The sequence below is a fragment of the Salmo trutta genome, chromosome 28 (genome assembly GCF_901001165.1).
Source record: "Salmo trutta chromosome 28, fSalTru1.1, whole genome shotgun sequence".
Classification (NCBI taxonomy): Eukaryota; Metazoa; Chordata; class Actinopteri; order Salmoniformes; family Salmonidae; genus Salmo; species Salmo trutta.
In genome coordinates, this window is record NC_042984.1 from 45,422,810 (window position 1) to 45,437,895 (window position 15,086).

General features: G+C 41.3%; 1 protein-coding gene across 2 annotated transcripts; it reads left to right on the plus strand.

The window, feature by feature from the left end:
* The first annotated feature begins 2,765 nt into the window (after positions 1 to 2,765).
* On the plus strand, positions 2,766 to 10,345 carry LOC115166337 (putative UDP-GlcNAc:betaGal beta-1,3-N-acetylglucosaminyltransferase LOC100288842). Of its 2 annotated transcripts, none has more exons than XM_029720247.1 (2): positions 2,766 to 3,023; positions 7,455 to 10,345. In XM_029720247.1, the coding sequence occupies exon 2, from the start codon at positions 7,667 to 7,669 to the stop codon at positions 8,771 to 8,773; it is 1,107 nt and encodes a 368-aa protein (XP_029576107.1). In that variant the 5' UTR covers positions 2,766 to 3,023; positions 7,455 to 7,666; the 3' UTR covers positions 8,774 to 10,345. The 2 variants fall into 2 exon arrangements, with proteins under 2 accessions (XP_029576107.1, XP_029576106.1); XM_029720246.1 differs by having other exon boundaries at positions 2,768 to 3,023; positions 7,439 to 10,345.
* The last annotated feature ends 4,741 nt before the right edge of the window (positions 10,346 to 15,086 follow it).

A 15,086-nucleotide genomic window follows, 5' to 3' on the forward strand; every position in this document is an offset into this window, starting at 1 on the left:
TGCTGCACTCCATCTCTCCTAGGCCTTACACAGCCTGGAGGTGTGTTGGGTCATTGTCCTGTTGAAAAACAAATGATAGTCCCACTAAGCGCAAACCAGATGGGATGGCGTAATGCTGTGGTAGCCATGCTGGTTGAGTGTGCCTTGAATTCTGAATAAATCACGGACAGTGTCACCAGCAAAGCACCCCACACCATCAAACCACCTTCTCCATACTTCACGTTGGGAACCACACATGCGGAGATCATCCGTTCACCTACTCTGCGTCTCACAAAGACATGGCGGTTGGAACCAAAAATCACAAATTTGGACTCATCAGACCAAAGGACAGATTTCCACCAGTCTAATGTCCATTGCTCGTGTTTCTTGGCCCAAGCAAGTCTCTTCTTATTGGTGTCCTTTAGTAGTGGTTTCTTTGCAGCAATTCGGCCATGAAGGACTGATTCTCGCAGTCTCCTCTGAACAGTTGATGTTGAGATGTGTCTGTTACTTGAAGCATTTATTTGAGCTGCAATTTCTGAGGCAGGTAACTCTAATGCACTTACTCTTTGCAGCAGAGGTAACTCTGGGTCTTCCTTTCTTGTGGTGGTCCTCATGAGAGCCAGTTTCATCATAGCACTTGATGGTTTTTGCGACTGCACTTGAAGAAACTTTCAAAGTTCTTGAAATGTTCCACATTGACTGACCTTCATGTCTTAAAGTGATGATGGGCTGTCATTTCTCTTTGCTTATTTGAGCTGTTCTTGCCATAATATGATGTTGTCTTTTTACCAAATAGGGCTATCTTCTGTATACCACCCCTACCTTGTCACAACACAACTGATTGGCTCAAACGCATTAAGAAATTAAGGAATTCCACAAATGAACATTTAACAAGGCACACCTGTTAATTGAAATGCATTCCAGGGGACTACCTTATGAATCTGGTTGAGAGAATGCCAAGAGTGTGCAAAGCTGTCATCAAGGCAAAGGGTGGCTACTTTTGAAGAATCTCAAGCATATTTTGATTTGTTTAACACTTTTTCAGTTACTACATGATTCCATATGTGTTATAGGCCTCCCGAGTGGCGCAGGCGTCTAAGGCACTGCATCTCAGTGCTAGAGGCATCACTAGAGAGACACTGGTTCGATTCCAGTATGTATCACAACCGGCTGTGAATGGGAGACCCATAGGGTGGCGCACAATTAGCTCTGGTTTAGGGTTAGGGTTTGGCTGGTGTAGACCGTCATTCTAAATAAGAATTTGTTCTTAACTGACTTGCTTGTTTAAATAAAAAATGTCATAGTTTTGATGTCTTCGCTATTATTCTACAATGTATAAAATAGTAAAAATAAAGAAAAACCCTTGAATGAGTAGGTGTGTCTAAACTTTTGACTGGTACTGTATACACTGAATACAAATATAAAAGCAACATGTAAAGTGTTGGTCCCATGTTTCATGAACTGAAATAAAATATCCTAGAAATGTTCCATATTCACAAAAAGCTTATTTCTCTAAAACATTGTTCACACATTTGTTTACATCCCTGTTAGTGAGTATTTTATCCTTTGTCAAGATAATCCATCCACCTGATAAGTGTGGCATATCAAGAAGCTGATTGAACAGCATGATTATTACACAGGTATACCTTGTGCTGGGGACAATACATATTTGTGTTTTTTTAACCTTTAGTTAACTAGACAAGTCGGTTAAGAACAAATATATATATATATTGTTTTACCTTTAACTAGACAAGTCAGTAAATAACATATTCTTATTTACAATGATGGCCTAGGTACAGTCAGGTTAACTGCCTTGTTCAGGGGCAGAATGACAGCTTTTTACCTTGTCAGCTTGGGGATTTGATCTAGCAACCTTTTGGTTACTGGCCCAACACTCTAACCACTAGGCTAAAGGCCCCTCTAAAATATGCAGTTTTGTCACAACACAATGCCACAGATGTCTAAAGTTTTGAGGGAGTTTGCAATTAGAAGGGTGACTGTAGGATTGTCCACCAGAGCTGTTGCCAGATAATTGAATGTTAATTTCTCTACCATAAGCCGCATCCAACATTGAGGACTACTTCTGTCTGTAATAAAGCCCTATTATGGGGAAAAACTCATTCTGATTGGCTGGGCCTGGCTCCCCAGTGGGCATAGGCCCACTCATTGCTGCATCCTTGCCTAATAATGTGAAATCCATAAATTAGGGCCTAATTCATTTCCTTATATGAACTGTAACTCAGCTAAATCTTTGGAATGGTTGCATGTTGTGTTTATTTTTTTGTTCTGTGTATATTTCAGATGGCATTACATTGCTTCCCCAGGCTTCATAGCTAATTGTTGTTGAAATAAAAATGTCTGTCCAAATCGTGACCCTTTGTTTTTCTTGTGTTTTCTAAATATGTACACATGGAGATGGGTGCACCTACAGGGTTTCGAATATCACTGTCACTCTCTCAACCACACAGTGCCTGGGCTTGAATATTGTAACTTTATCAATCCCATCAATGGAGATAAAATCTTAAATGACCCCATTCAAGTCCCCATTCTAGGGCTATTATAATCAAACATCAGACTCAAGTTATATGTTGAGCTATTGATTGTCACCATAAAGCAGTGGAGTATGCTATTGTTATTCATACAAGTAGCATAGTAACGCATTATCAGTTAAAACACTGCCCCACAAAGATGCTTGACAAGTTAGGCTACATTTCCAGATATGTCCACAAGATGTCATACAAATATCAAGAACAGAAGAAATGCCAAACGCAAGAATAGCCTACATTATACATGTATGTTCTTCTAATATCTTCTCAATTAAAGCTTACAAATAGTCCTACATTAATAAAAATCTGGAGTAAATGCATTTGCATGAAGTGACCACCGAGGAAGTTTCTTATTAAGTGCATGGTACAGCCTGCATCCGGATGCGGCGAATTGTTTCTGCTCAGCGGGAATGAATTTGAAGCCGTACAATATTGCGGACCAAAACGGAACCATGGACAGAATGTGTTGACACTGTCGTCTTCATTGGATTTAAGGTTTGATGTTATTGCGTTTTTATTTATTAGCGTGCTCAGATGATATCAGCCGTGAAAACAGCATTTGATTGTTAGGCTATACAGCAGGGGTGTCAAACTCATTCCATGGGCCTACTGTCTGCTGGATTTAGTTTTTTCCCCTTTCAGTTAAGACCTAGACAACCAGTTAAGGGGAATTCCTTACTTATCAGCGACATTAATTCATTAATCAATGACAAGGGAGGAGAGAACCAGCAGAGACTTGGCCTTCTGTGGAATGAGTTTGACACGTGCTATGCAATAGGTTTCTTTGTCATATAAGATCAGGATTTTTCTTGAATCACACTTACTTAATACATTTTTTTAACCTTTATTTATGCAGAGAATCTAAATTGGCAGCATGGTCTATTTTGCAACTGTTGCCTGTATTACAACAAACAACAATTCAAAAACCTCAAAGAGATATCATATTACATAAAGATCAGAAATACAGAGCAAAAGTATCCGATTTTCAATCACAAACAAATACACGAGCAAGCAACATAAGTACAGGAAATACACAATCATAAAAAACAAACACATTCCTTGCTAAAGAGGTCCTCAACCAACAATCTGAATTGCCCGTAAGGCACTAATACATCCAATTTGAAACAGTCAGATAAATGTAGCACATGTCAATGTCGAGAGCATAACGTTCATAGTGCCAAAACGCGCACTGCACAACTGTACCCAGTAGCCTAGTCAAGCCAATCCCAGGAATGCTGTGCTGTTAAACATTTTCTACAGAGGGGAAGTTCTGTAGGTGTTACTGTCTTCCCTGTAAGTGGAAGGGAGGCGTTTTTAACGATATCTCAGCTGATGTGGTTGGTGTGTAGCCTATACGTGTATGTGTATATATATCAATGGTGGAAAAAGTACTCAATTGTCATACTTGACTAAAAGTAAAGATACCTTAGTAGAAAATGACTCAAGTGAAAGTCACCCAGTAAAATACTACTTGAGTAAAAGTCTAAAAGTATTTGGTTTTAAATATACTTAAGTATCAAAAGTAAATGGAATTGCTCAAATGTACTTAAGTATAAAAAGTTAAAGTATAAACCATTTCAAATTCCTTATATTAAGCAAACCAGATGGCACAATTTTGTTTCTTTTTTTGTTGTTGGATAGCCAGGGGGCACACTCCAACACTCAGACATAATTTACAAACAAAGCATTTGTGTTTAGTAAGTCCACCAGATTGATAAGCGTGTGAATTGGACAATTTTCCCATCAAAATGTAACAGGTACTTTTGGGTGTCAGGGAGTAAGTAAATGTATGGAGTAAAAAGTACATAATTTTCTTTAGGAATGTAGTAAAGTAAAAGTTGGCAAAAATATAAATAGTAAAGTATGGATACCCCAAAAAAGTACTTAAGTAAAAATACTTTAAAGTACATCTTAAGTACTTTACACCACTGAAGACATCAAAACTATGAAATAACACATATGGAATCATGTAGTAACCGAAAAAGTGTTAAACAAATCAAAATATATTTGGGATTCTTCAAATAGTCACTCTTTGCCTTGATGACTGGTTTGCACACTCTTGGCATTCTCTCAACCAACTTCATGAGGTAGTCACCTGGAATGCATTTCAATTAACAGGTGTGTCTTGTTAAATGTTCATTTGTGGAATTTCTTAATGCATCTTAATGCATTTGAGCCAATCAGTTGTGTTGTGGCAAGGTAGGGTGTATACAGAAGAAAGCCCTATTTGGTAAAAGACCAAGTCCATATTATTGCAAGAACAGCTCAAATAAGCAAAGAGAAATGACAGTCCATCATTACTTTGAGACACGAAGGTCAGTCAATACGGAAAATGTCAAGAACTTTGAACGTTCTTCAAGTGCAGTTGCAAAAACCATCCAGCACTATGATGAAACTGGGTCTCATGAGGACCGCTACAGGAATGGAAGACCCAGAGTTACCTCTGCTGCAGAGGATAACTTCATTAGAGTTACCAGCCTCAGAAATTGCAGCTCAAATAAATGCTTCACAGAGTTCAAGTAACAGACACATCTCAACATCAACTGTTCAGAGGAGACTGCGTGAATCAGGCCTTCATGGTCAAATTGCTGCAAGGAAACCACTACTAAAGGACACCAATAATAAGAGGAGACTTGCTTGGGCCAAGAAACACGAGCAATGGATATATATATATATATATACACTGCTCAAAAAAATAAAGGGAACACTTAAACAACACAATGTAACTCCAAGTTAATCACACTTCTGTGAAATCAAACTGTCCACTTAGGAAGCAACACTGATTGACAATACATTTCACATGCTGTTGTGCAAATGGAATAGACAACAGGTGGAAATTATAGGCAATTAGCAAGACACCCCCAATAAAGGAGTGGTTCAGCAGGTGGTGACCACAGACCACTTCTCAGTTCCTATGCTTCCTGGCTGATGTTTTAGTCACTTTTGAATGCTGGCGGTGCTTTCACTCTAGTGGTAGCATGAGACGGAGTCTACAACCCACACAAGTGGCTCAGGTAGTGCAGCTCATCCAGGATGGCACATCAATGCGAGCTGTGGCAAGAAGGTTTGCTGTGTCTGTCAGCGTAGTGTCCAGAGCATGGAGGCGCTACCAGGAGACAGGCCAGTACATCAGGAGACGTGGAGGAGGCCGTAGGAGGGCAACAACCCAGCAGCAGGACCGCTACCTCCGCCTTTGTGCAAGGAGGAGCAGGAGGAGCACTGCCAGAGCCCTGCAAAATGACCTCCAGCAGGCCACAGATGTGCATGTGTCTGCTCAAACGTTCAGAAACAGACTCCATGAGGGTGGTATGAGGGCCCGACGTCCACAGGTGGGGGTTGTGATAACAGCCCAACACCGTGCAAGACGTTGGCATTTGCCAGAGAACACCAAGATTGGCAAATTCGCCACTGGCGCCCTGTGGTCTTCACAGATGAAAGCAGGTTCACACTGAGCACGTGTGACAGACGTGACAGAGTCTGGAGATGCCATGGAGAACGTTCTGCTGCCTGCAACATCCTCCAGCATGACCGGTTTGGCGGTAGGTCAGTCATGGTGTGGGGTGGCATTTCTTTGGGGGGCCGCACAGCCCTCCATGTGCTCGCCAGAGGTAGCCTGACTGCCATTAGGTACCGAGATGAGATCCTCAGACCCCTTGTGAGACCATATGCTGTTGCGGTTGGCCCTGGGTTCCTCCTAATGCAAGACAATGCTAGACCTCATGTGGCTGGAGTGTGTCAGCAGTTCCTGCAAGAGGAAGGCATTGATGCTACGGACTGGCCTGCCCGTTCCCCAGACCTGAATCCAATTGAGCACATCTGGGACATCATGTCTCACTCCATCCACCAACGCCACGTTGCACCACAGACTGTCCAAGAGTTGGCGGATGCTTTAGTCCAGGTCTGGGAGGAGAACCCTCAGGAGACCATCCGCCACCTCATCAGGAGCATGCCCAGGCGTTGTAGGGAGGTCATACAGGCACGTGGAGGCCACACACACTACTGAGCCTCATTTTGACTTGTTTTAAGGACATTACATCAAAGTTGGATCAGCCTGTAGTGTGGTTTTCCACTTTAATTTTGAGTGTGACTCCAAATCCAGACCTCCATGGGTTGATAAATTGGATTTCCATTGATTATTTTTGTGTGATTTTGTTGTCAGCACATTCAACTATGTAAAGAAAAAAGTATTTAATTAGATTATTTCTTTCATTCGGATCTAGGATGTGTTGTTTAAGTGTTCTCTTTATTTTTTTGAGCAGTATATATATATGTATTTTAGCTATACTACCCCTACCTTGTCACAACCCAACTGATTGGCTCAAATGCAGAAAGAAATTTGACAAATCAACTTTTAACTAGGTATACCTGTTCATTGAAATACATTCCAGGTGACTACCTCATGAAGCTGGTTGAGAGAATGCCAAGAGTGTGCAAAGCTGTCATCAAGGCAAAGTGTGGCTACTTTGAAGAATCTCACATCTAAAATATATTTTGATTTGTTTAATAAAATGTTGGTTACTACATGATTCCATATGTGTTATTTCATAGTTTTGATGTCTTCACTATTATCCTACAATGTAGAAAATAGTAAAAATAAAGAAAAACCCTTGAATTAGTGTCCAAACCTTTGACTGGTACTGTATGTGTTAGTGTGATATTTATCATCAGGTTATTTATATAGCAGCCAATCAACTGCTACACATCTTTTATCTTTTATAGGATCAGTCTGTGTGATAACACTCATTCAGGAGCTTTGCCAAGGACCTCTAGGTGGAAAGACTTACTCTCTTTCGTTTTCATTTGCGCTGAGAATAGCGACATCATTTTGATGCATGTAGAGTGTTGAGGCCATTGCTCCAGATAAATGTCTGTCTGTTAACCCCAATTTTATTTGCCTTTTTAACGCGCAGTTTTACCGGTCTGCAGAGTGAAAGCATCACACAACACCCACCAACAACCTGGACAGTTATCCGCTAACAGATCAACTGTTGTTCGAGGAAGAGATGCAAGAGACAACGAGGAAGTAAAACACGAGGAAAGCAAAAAATTCAGAGTTATAAAGCTGGACTGAGAGAAGACCAGAGGATAAAGAGACAGAGAGAGTTTTTGAGCTGCAGTGTGGAGGTTGGAGGGAGGTCATGGTGGGGCAGGGGCTGTGGGTGTTTAAGCCCCGCTTTGGGAAGCGTGGGGGCCGGTTCGGGGTGGTGCCTGCTCTCTGTGTGCTGATAGTCAGTGCTGCCCTGCTAGCTCTACTCTTCATTGACTCCATTGAGTCATGGGCCACATACATGAATATGAACACAATGGTAGAGGCACAGGGGGGGTTCATACCCCCTCAGAGTGTCCCCCCAACCAGACCCGAGGAGTACCTCCTTATGCCCAGCCCTCATGTCTGCCAGCATGCCAAGCCCTACCTCATCACCATGGTGACTTCCGCCCCAGCCAATCAGAGGGCCCGCCAGGCCATCCGGGACACGTGGGGTGGGGAGGTGGAGGTCAGGGGTCATAAGGTCATGACCTTGTTCATGCTCGGGGTGGCCTCTGACCCCGGGCTAGCCAAGCTGCTGATAGATGAGTCCTGGGAAAGAGGGGACCTGATCCAAGGGCGCTTCTGGGAGTCCTACTCCAACCTGACCCTGAAGACCCTATCGATGCTGAGCTGGGCCCGACGCTTCTGCCCCCAGGCCCACTTCCTGGCCAAGGTGGACGATGACGTCCTGTTCAACCCTGGGGCCCTGCTGCACTACCTGAACAGCACCTACGAGCACGGGGACCTGTACCTGGGCCGGCTCCACCTCCACGTGGCTCCAGACCGAAACCCAGGCAGTAAGCACTACCTCCCTAGAGGGGCGTACCCTGCCTCTGTCTTCCCCGACTACTGCAGCGGCACTGCCTACATCCTCTCCCGCTCCGCCTTGCTCAAGATCTCCCTGACGGCCGCTGCCTCGCCTCCGTCCACTCCTCTGCCCCCCGAGGACATGTTTGTGGGTCTGTGTGCCCGTGAGGCTGGAGTGCTGCCCTCCCACTGCCCACTGTTCTCTGGTGGGCCTGTGGTGCCCTACACACGCTGCTGCTACCAGGCCATGGTGTCCATCCATCACATCTCCCCCAGCGAGATGCTCCGGTTCTGGGCTGACGTCCACTCCCCTCCCCCCTGCTCCTGGTTGGGTATGCGTGCCTCACTGGGGGTCTGTAAAGTCCGGGCCATGCTGGGGACCTTTCTGGGGGTGGAGCAGGGTCTGTGAGAGAGTTATTGCCATTGTGGATAGAAAATACTATTGTGTTATGGGGGGCTGTGCCTCTGCCAGTATTTCAATACTGTGAATAGCACAAGCGGCAAGCACTCTATTTCATTAGCTACGATGAGGAATCACTGTGCAGTGTGAAAATGTACTTTTATTTTGATAGACTTTTAGGAATGCTTTAATGTATTTTATGTTGATGATTATTACGCTAGCATTTTGTAAAAGCTGAAGCTATATGAATCAGTTGAAGGGAATTAGTGTGAATATTTTTAAGACTGTTAAAACACACACTACACAGACATATACTGTAGATATGAAATATTACTACATAACATTCAGGATATCCTGTCAGTGTTTCACCTATATTCATTTAGCAGTGTTTGATATTTCATTTCCAGTGCAAGAATGAAACATTTAAAAATCTAATGTAAATGCTTAAATGACAAATCATTTCTCATGTTTGCCATTTCATTTGCTTGTTGTGATAGCATGAATTGTGACAAATTACATTAATTCTCAATTGACAATGCTTTTCCATACCCTCCAGCATGTGTCATTTTTTCATTGTTTCGCCCAACAAGCAAGGAGTTTTTGTATGGAAGTCAATGAGAGGGTGTCGAATTTGGTTAACAAAAAAATTGATTATTTACTACATGAGGTTTATTTGATTGAATAGAAGTTTCGTAATGATTAAGTTGATACGAGTCTGTTATAAGTAGGACACATGACATCCCGGCAACTTTGAGAAAAAACACGTTAAATCGGAGTTGTCTCTAGATGGCTATGCATATTCATGGCATGAGGCTAGTACCATAGCCTCTCTCTCCACTCTCTCCACTCTCTCTCCACGGGCGGTTGTCAACATCCCTCATCGGATATTCAAAAAAGGATTACAATAATGAGCTGTATCCACCAATCCAAAGAAAGGATAGGCGGGAACTAGATAGCCCGCCGTGTCGCTTTGTGAACAACGACTCCCATTGTTAGGGTGGAAAGACATGTATCTTGTCAGTATACGGTATCCATAATATTTGGTATGCTAGCATGCCCAGGCAACCTCTTCCGCCTCACATTACCAAAACACCGCCAACCGTGTTTGATTGACAGGTCTAACACATTGAAAAGGCAAAGGAGCAATCAGGAAACTATATAACAAAATTAAGCATTGCAATTGATTTATCGAATTTTAATGATCATTTGAATTTTGACAGTCTTAAACCACAGAGTTTGGAAAATAATTGTTAATTGTAACTGAGAAAGCATGAATTGTGACAAAAAGAAAATGCAGTCACAACAAGCAAAAACATGCGAAATAGTTTGTCATTTAAGCATTTATATGCCGTTTTTAAATATGTCAGTGTTGTACTGGATAGTACCATGGAATTTAAATATGTGACTCGTTTCAGGAAACTACTTCACAGGAGAGGCATTTCAATACAAATACATTTTTTTAATCAAAATACATTTTTGGCCAGAAATTCCTACTGGAACATGCGAACTTTCTTGTGCCTTAACCATTAATGTGTATGCCATCTGTAAATACGAATAAAACAATTACATTACGAGCCTAGTTGAGCCATGGAAAAAGACCGGAACCTTCCCGCTAGCCATTATTGGCTGAGATAATGGATGTGCTGCACATGCCAAGAGATGAGTTAGGATTGGTCTGCCATGTAGCACGCTTCTGTCTATAACATGAGCTGCTTAGTATGTGTAGGTAATCCTTTTCTGAAGTGACATTTTTGAAATGACTAAAAAAGTGTTTAAGGCATTTGAAATGGTTTTGAAAGTTGTTTTTGAAGTCAGTGTAATGCCTGGTGGAAGCAGAGTGTGATAGCTAAGGAGATGGAGAAAATTCAAGCGTTTGATTGCAAATGAGGAGGGAGTCAAAAAGAGGGCACATTACATCTTCAAACTAAGGGCAACCATGGCATCCGTGACAGAGAGGGAGAAGCGTTCACCCATGTATACGGGTAAGAGAGTCTCGCTAGCTACATTTTCAGGTATTATACGTTTCTAATTTAGTCAGAAAGTCATTTTCATTGCAAGTTAAAGCGTACTGTTAGCTAACTAGCTAATGTTAGCTGACTGACTGGCTTGCTAGCTAACGTTATGTGTATGATCTGTGTAGTAATATTATACGTATTTCATTGCGATTTGCATTCCATGCTAGCTAACATTGAGCCCAACTAGTTGGTTAGCTTTAACAACCTGTAGATTTATGCAGGGTAGTAATGTTATGAGTTGCGATTATAGTTAATTGTTTAGCTAGCTATCGAGCTACATGTTTAAACAAAATACCCCACTGGGCAAGTAACCATTTTACTGTACCGTTTACACCTTCTGTATCCTGTGCATGTGAGAAATAAACATAGATTTTATTTTATATAGTGTGTGTTACCAGAGACGCTAATGTGAAGAACATCAACTGCATCAAAGTCAAATTTGGATATAATGTTAGGCCAACAAGTTAGCGTCCAAGTTCTAAAATCCTCCGGTAGAATGCCCTGCTTTTGTTTTGTCACACTCGCAACCGTAAGCTATTTTCTGTAATTAGCTCACCATTATCTTGTAAATAATGATCTAGTTGTGAGTTTATTTTCCTGTAATAATGATAACAAATTAGCTAAAGTTAAGACGGTCAGCTATATGATATAGTCATTATTTGAACTGCCTAGCCAGATAACTTAACGGTAGCTAGCTAGCTAACAAGCTACAAACGAACCAAAACTTCATTTAGAAAGTTGCTTTTAGTTGCCTGGTTTGCTAGAGTGACATACTACATTCATTTTTAAACAGATTGGTTTATTTGTGTTAAAATACACTAGTTATGACATTTTGGACCCCCAGGCTGCTGATGTCATGCAGCCTGTCGTTTTTGTGTTAATACTTTTCATAACGACGACAACTTTGATGTCAGACGATAATAGAATGTTCATGATGCCACTACGTCAACTGTATACAGACATGTCGATAGATGTAGTATAAACCAGCCTTTAGTCTTGAACTCTTTGGTTGTTTAGTACACTACCGTACTCACCGTTTAGCACAGTGGTTCCCTACCAGGGGTACTAGGACCCCGGGGGGAACATTGCCTATCCACAGGGGGTACTTGAGAAGACTCATGAAACCATAGGCTTACTGGTAAAATGCAAGAGGGGGTACTCCAGGCAAAGCAAAATACTGTTGGTGGTACAGTAACCTAAAAATGTTGGGAACTACTGGTTCAGCACATGTGAATCCTTAAAGAGATGGGGGGGGGGCTAAGGCTTAAGAGGGTGTGAACTATGTTAAATGGGTGTAGACTAGAGGTCGACCGATTAATCGGAATGGCCGAATAATTAGTGCCGATTTCAAGTTTTCATAACAATCGGTAATCGTTTTTTTTGGCCACCGATTTGCCGAAAAAAATAAGAATTATTATTATTATTTTTTTTTACACCTTTATTTAACTAGGCAAGTCAGATTAAGAACACATTCTTATTTTCAATGACGGCCTAGGAACGGGGGTTAACTGCCTTGTTCAGGGGGGATTTGTTTTTGCAACCTTCGGTTACTAGTCCAACGCTCTAACCACCTGCCTTACATTGCACTCCACGAGGAGCCTGCATGGCAGGCTGGCTACCTGTTACATGAGGGCAGCAAGAATCCAAGGTAAGTTGCTAGCTAGCATTAAACTTATCTTATAAAAAACTATAAATCTTAACATAATCACTAGTTAAACTAGTACATTTACATTTTAGTCATTTAGCAGACGCTCTTATCCAGAGCGACTTACAGTAGTGAATGCATACATTTCATAAATTTTTTCTCCGTACTGGTCCCCCGTGGGAATCGAACCCACAACCCTGGCGTTGCAAACACCATGCTCTACCAACTGAGCCACACGGGACCTAGTAATATCATAAACCATGTGTAGTTATCTAACGTGTCCTGCGTTGCATATAATCGATGCGGTGCCTGTTAATTTCTCATTGAATCACAGCCTACTTTGACAAACGGGTGTTGATTTAACAAGCACATTTGCGAAAAAAGCACTGTCGTTGCACCAATGTATCTAACCATAAACATCAATGCTTTTCTTTAAAATCAATACACAAGTATATATTTTTAAACCTGCATATTTAGTTAATATTGCCTGCTAACATGAAATTGTGTCACATCTCTAGCGTTCATTGCATGCAGAGTCAGGGTATATGCAACAGTTTGGGCCGCCTGGTTCATTGCGAACAAATTTGCCAGAATTTTACGTAATTATGACATAACATTGAAGGTTGTGCAATGTAACAGGAATATTTAGACTTAGGGATGCCACCCGTTAGATAAAATACGGAACGGTTCCGTATTTCACTGAAATAAAAAAACTTGTTTTCGAGATGATAGTTTCCGGATTCGACCATATTAATGACCTAAGGCGCGTATTTGTGTGTTTATTATATTATAATTAAGTCTATGATTTGATAGAGCAGTCTGACTGAGCGGTGGTAGGCACCAGCATGCTCGTAAGCATTCATTCAAACAGCACTTTCGTGCGTTTTGCCAGCAGCCCTTCGCTGTGCTTCAAGCATTGCGCTGTTTATGACTTCAAGCCGGGTGGGTGTAATTTGTGGAACGTTCCAACAGGAATCTATTCCAAAAACTTTGTAAATAACAAGGTTGCCAAAAAACAAGGCATACAAAGTTGTATAGCGGCAGAATAAGATACCAGGTAGAGAGTGGTCTATTTCATTGCGTTTTTCAGTCATCACGTTTATTCCGAAAAATGTCTGTCCTCACATGTCTGTTTGCCTATGGACAAACATTAAGATTAAGCTACGTGGTGAGTTGATGCCCATTCGGCAGCTAGTTAGCTAGGTTTGTATGCGTTGCTACTTTGTATGCGTTGTTAGTTGGCAACCTTTTACTTTACGTTTTTTGGAACAGATTCCTGTTGGAACATTCCGCAAATTATACCCACCCCTTCAAGCCTGTCAACTCCCAAGATTAGGCTGGTGTAACCAATGTGAAATGGCTAGCTAGTTAGCGGGGTGTGCGCTGATAGCGTTTCAAACGTCACTCGCTCTGAAACTTGGAGTAGTTGTTCCCCTTCCTCTACATGGGTAACGCTGCATCGAGGGTGGCTGTTGTTTATGTGTTCCTGGTTCGAGCCCAGGTAGGAGCGAGGAGAGGGACGGAAGCTATACTGTTACACTGGCAATACTAAAGTGCCTATAAAGTGGTTGTTCCACTGGATATCATAAGGTGAATGCACCAATTTGTAAGTCGCTCGGGATAAGAGCGTCTGCTAAATGACTTAAATGTAAATGTATAAGAACATCCAATAGTCAAAGGTATATGAAATACAAATCGTATTGAGAAATAGTCCTATAATTCCTATAATCACTACAACCTAAAACTTCTTACCTGGGAATATTGAAGACTCATGTTAAAAGAAACCACCAGCTTTCATATGTTCCCATGTTCTGAGCAAGGCACTTAAACGTTAGCTTTCTTACATGGCACATATAGCACTTTTACTTTCTTCTCCAACACTTTGTTTTGCATTATTTAAACCAAATTGAACATGTTTCATTATTTATTTGATGCTAAATAGATTTTATTGATGTATTATATTAAGTTAAAATAAGTGTTAATTCAGTATTGTTGTAATTGTCATTATTACAAATAAATAAAATTGGCCGATTAATTGGTAGCGGCTTTTTTGGTCCTCCAATAATCGGTATCGACGTTGAAAAATCATTATCGGTCGACCTCTAGTGTAGACAAAGAAGAGCTCTCCAGTAGGTGTAAATATTCACAGGCCAAAAGTGGGTTTACAAGTTTGTCAACATTCAAAGCAGATTTACTTTCCCAATGTTCCTCAACTGTAATGTATGACATACCATTTTCTAGCTCTGAGCCTCTACTTTTATCCAATGTAAAAACACATTTAGCTACATAAGACCAAATCTAGCCTGATGGTCACATATTAAACAAACTTTGCCATTTCAAACTTTACTATTTGGCAGGCTCAATCATGAAAATGCTATATATTACTTTGAACTTCAGTTAGAATTTTGTCACAAATGCATACCTATTTAGGAAAAGGAATTACAAACATGATAGATTTATCATTTTTGTCCATTTGCCTTTTCAATTGACTTTCGGCAGCGAAATACTTCCATATATTTTTATCCCCGTTCCATTAAAGTATGTAACTGTGATGTTTAGCAAGTAGAGTGTGAATAGTGGACATTTATGGATTTCTCTAGGCTGGGAGTAATGATTTGTCTGACCCAGAGAGGGATTCAGTCCACTGCTGCAGAGGGCTTTT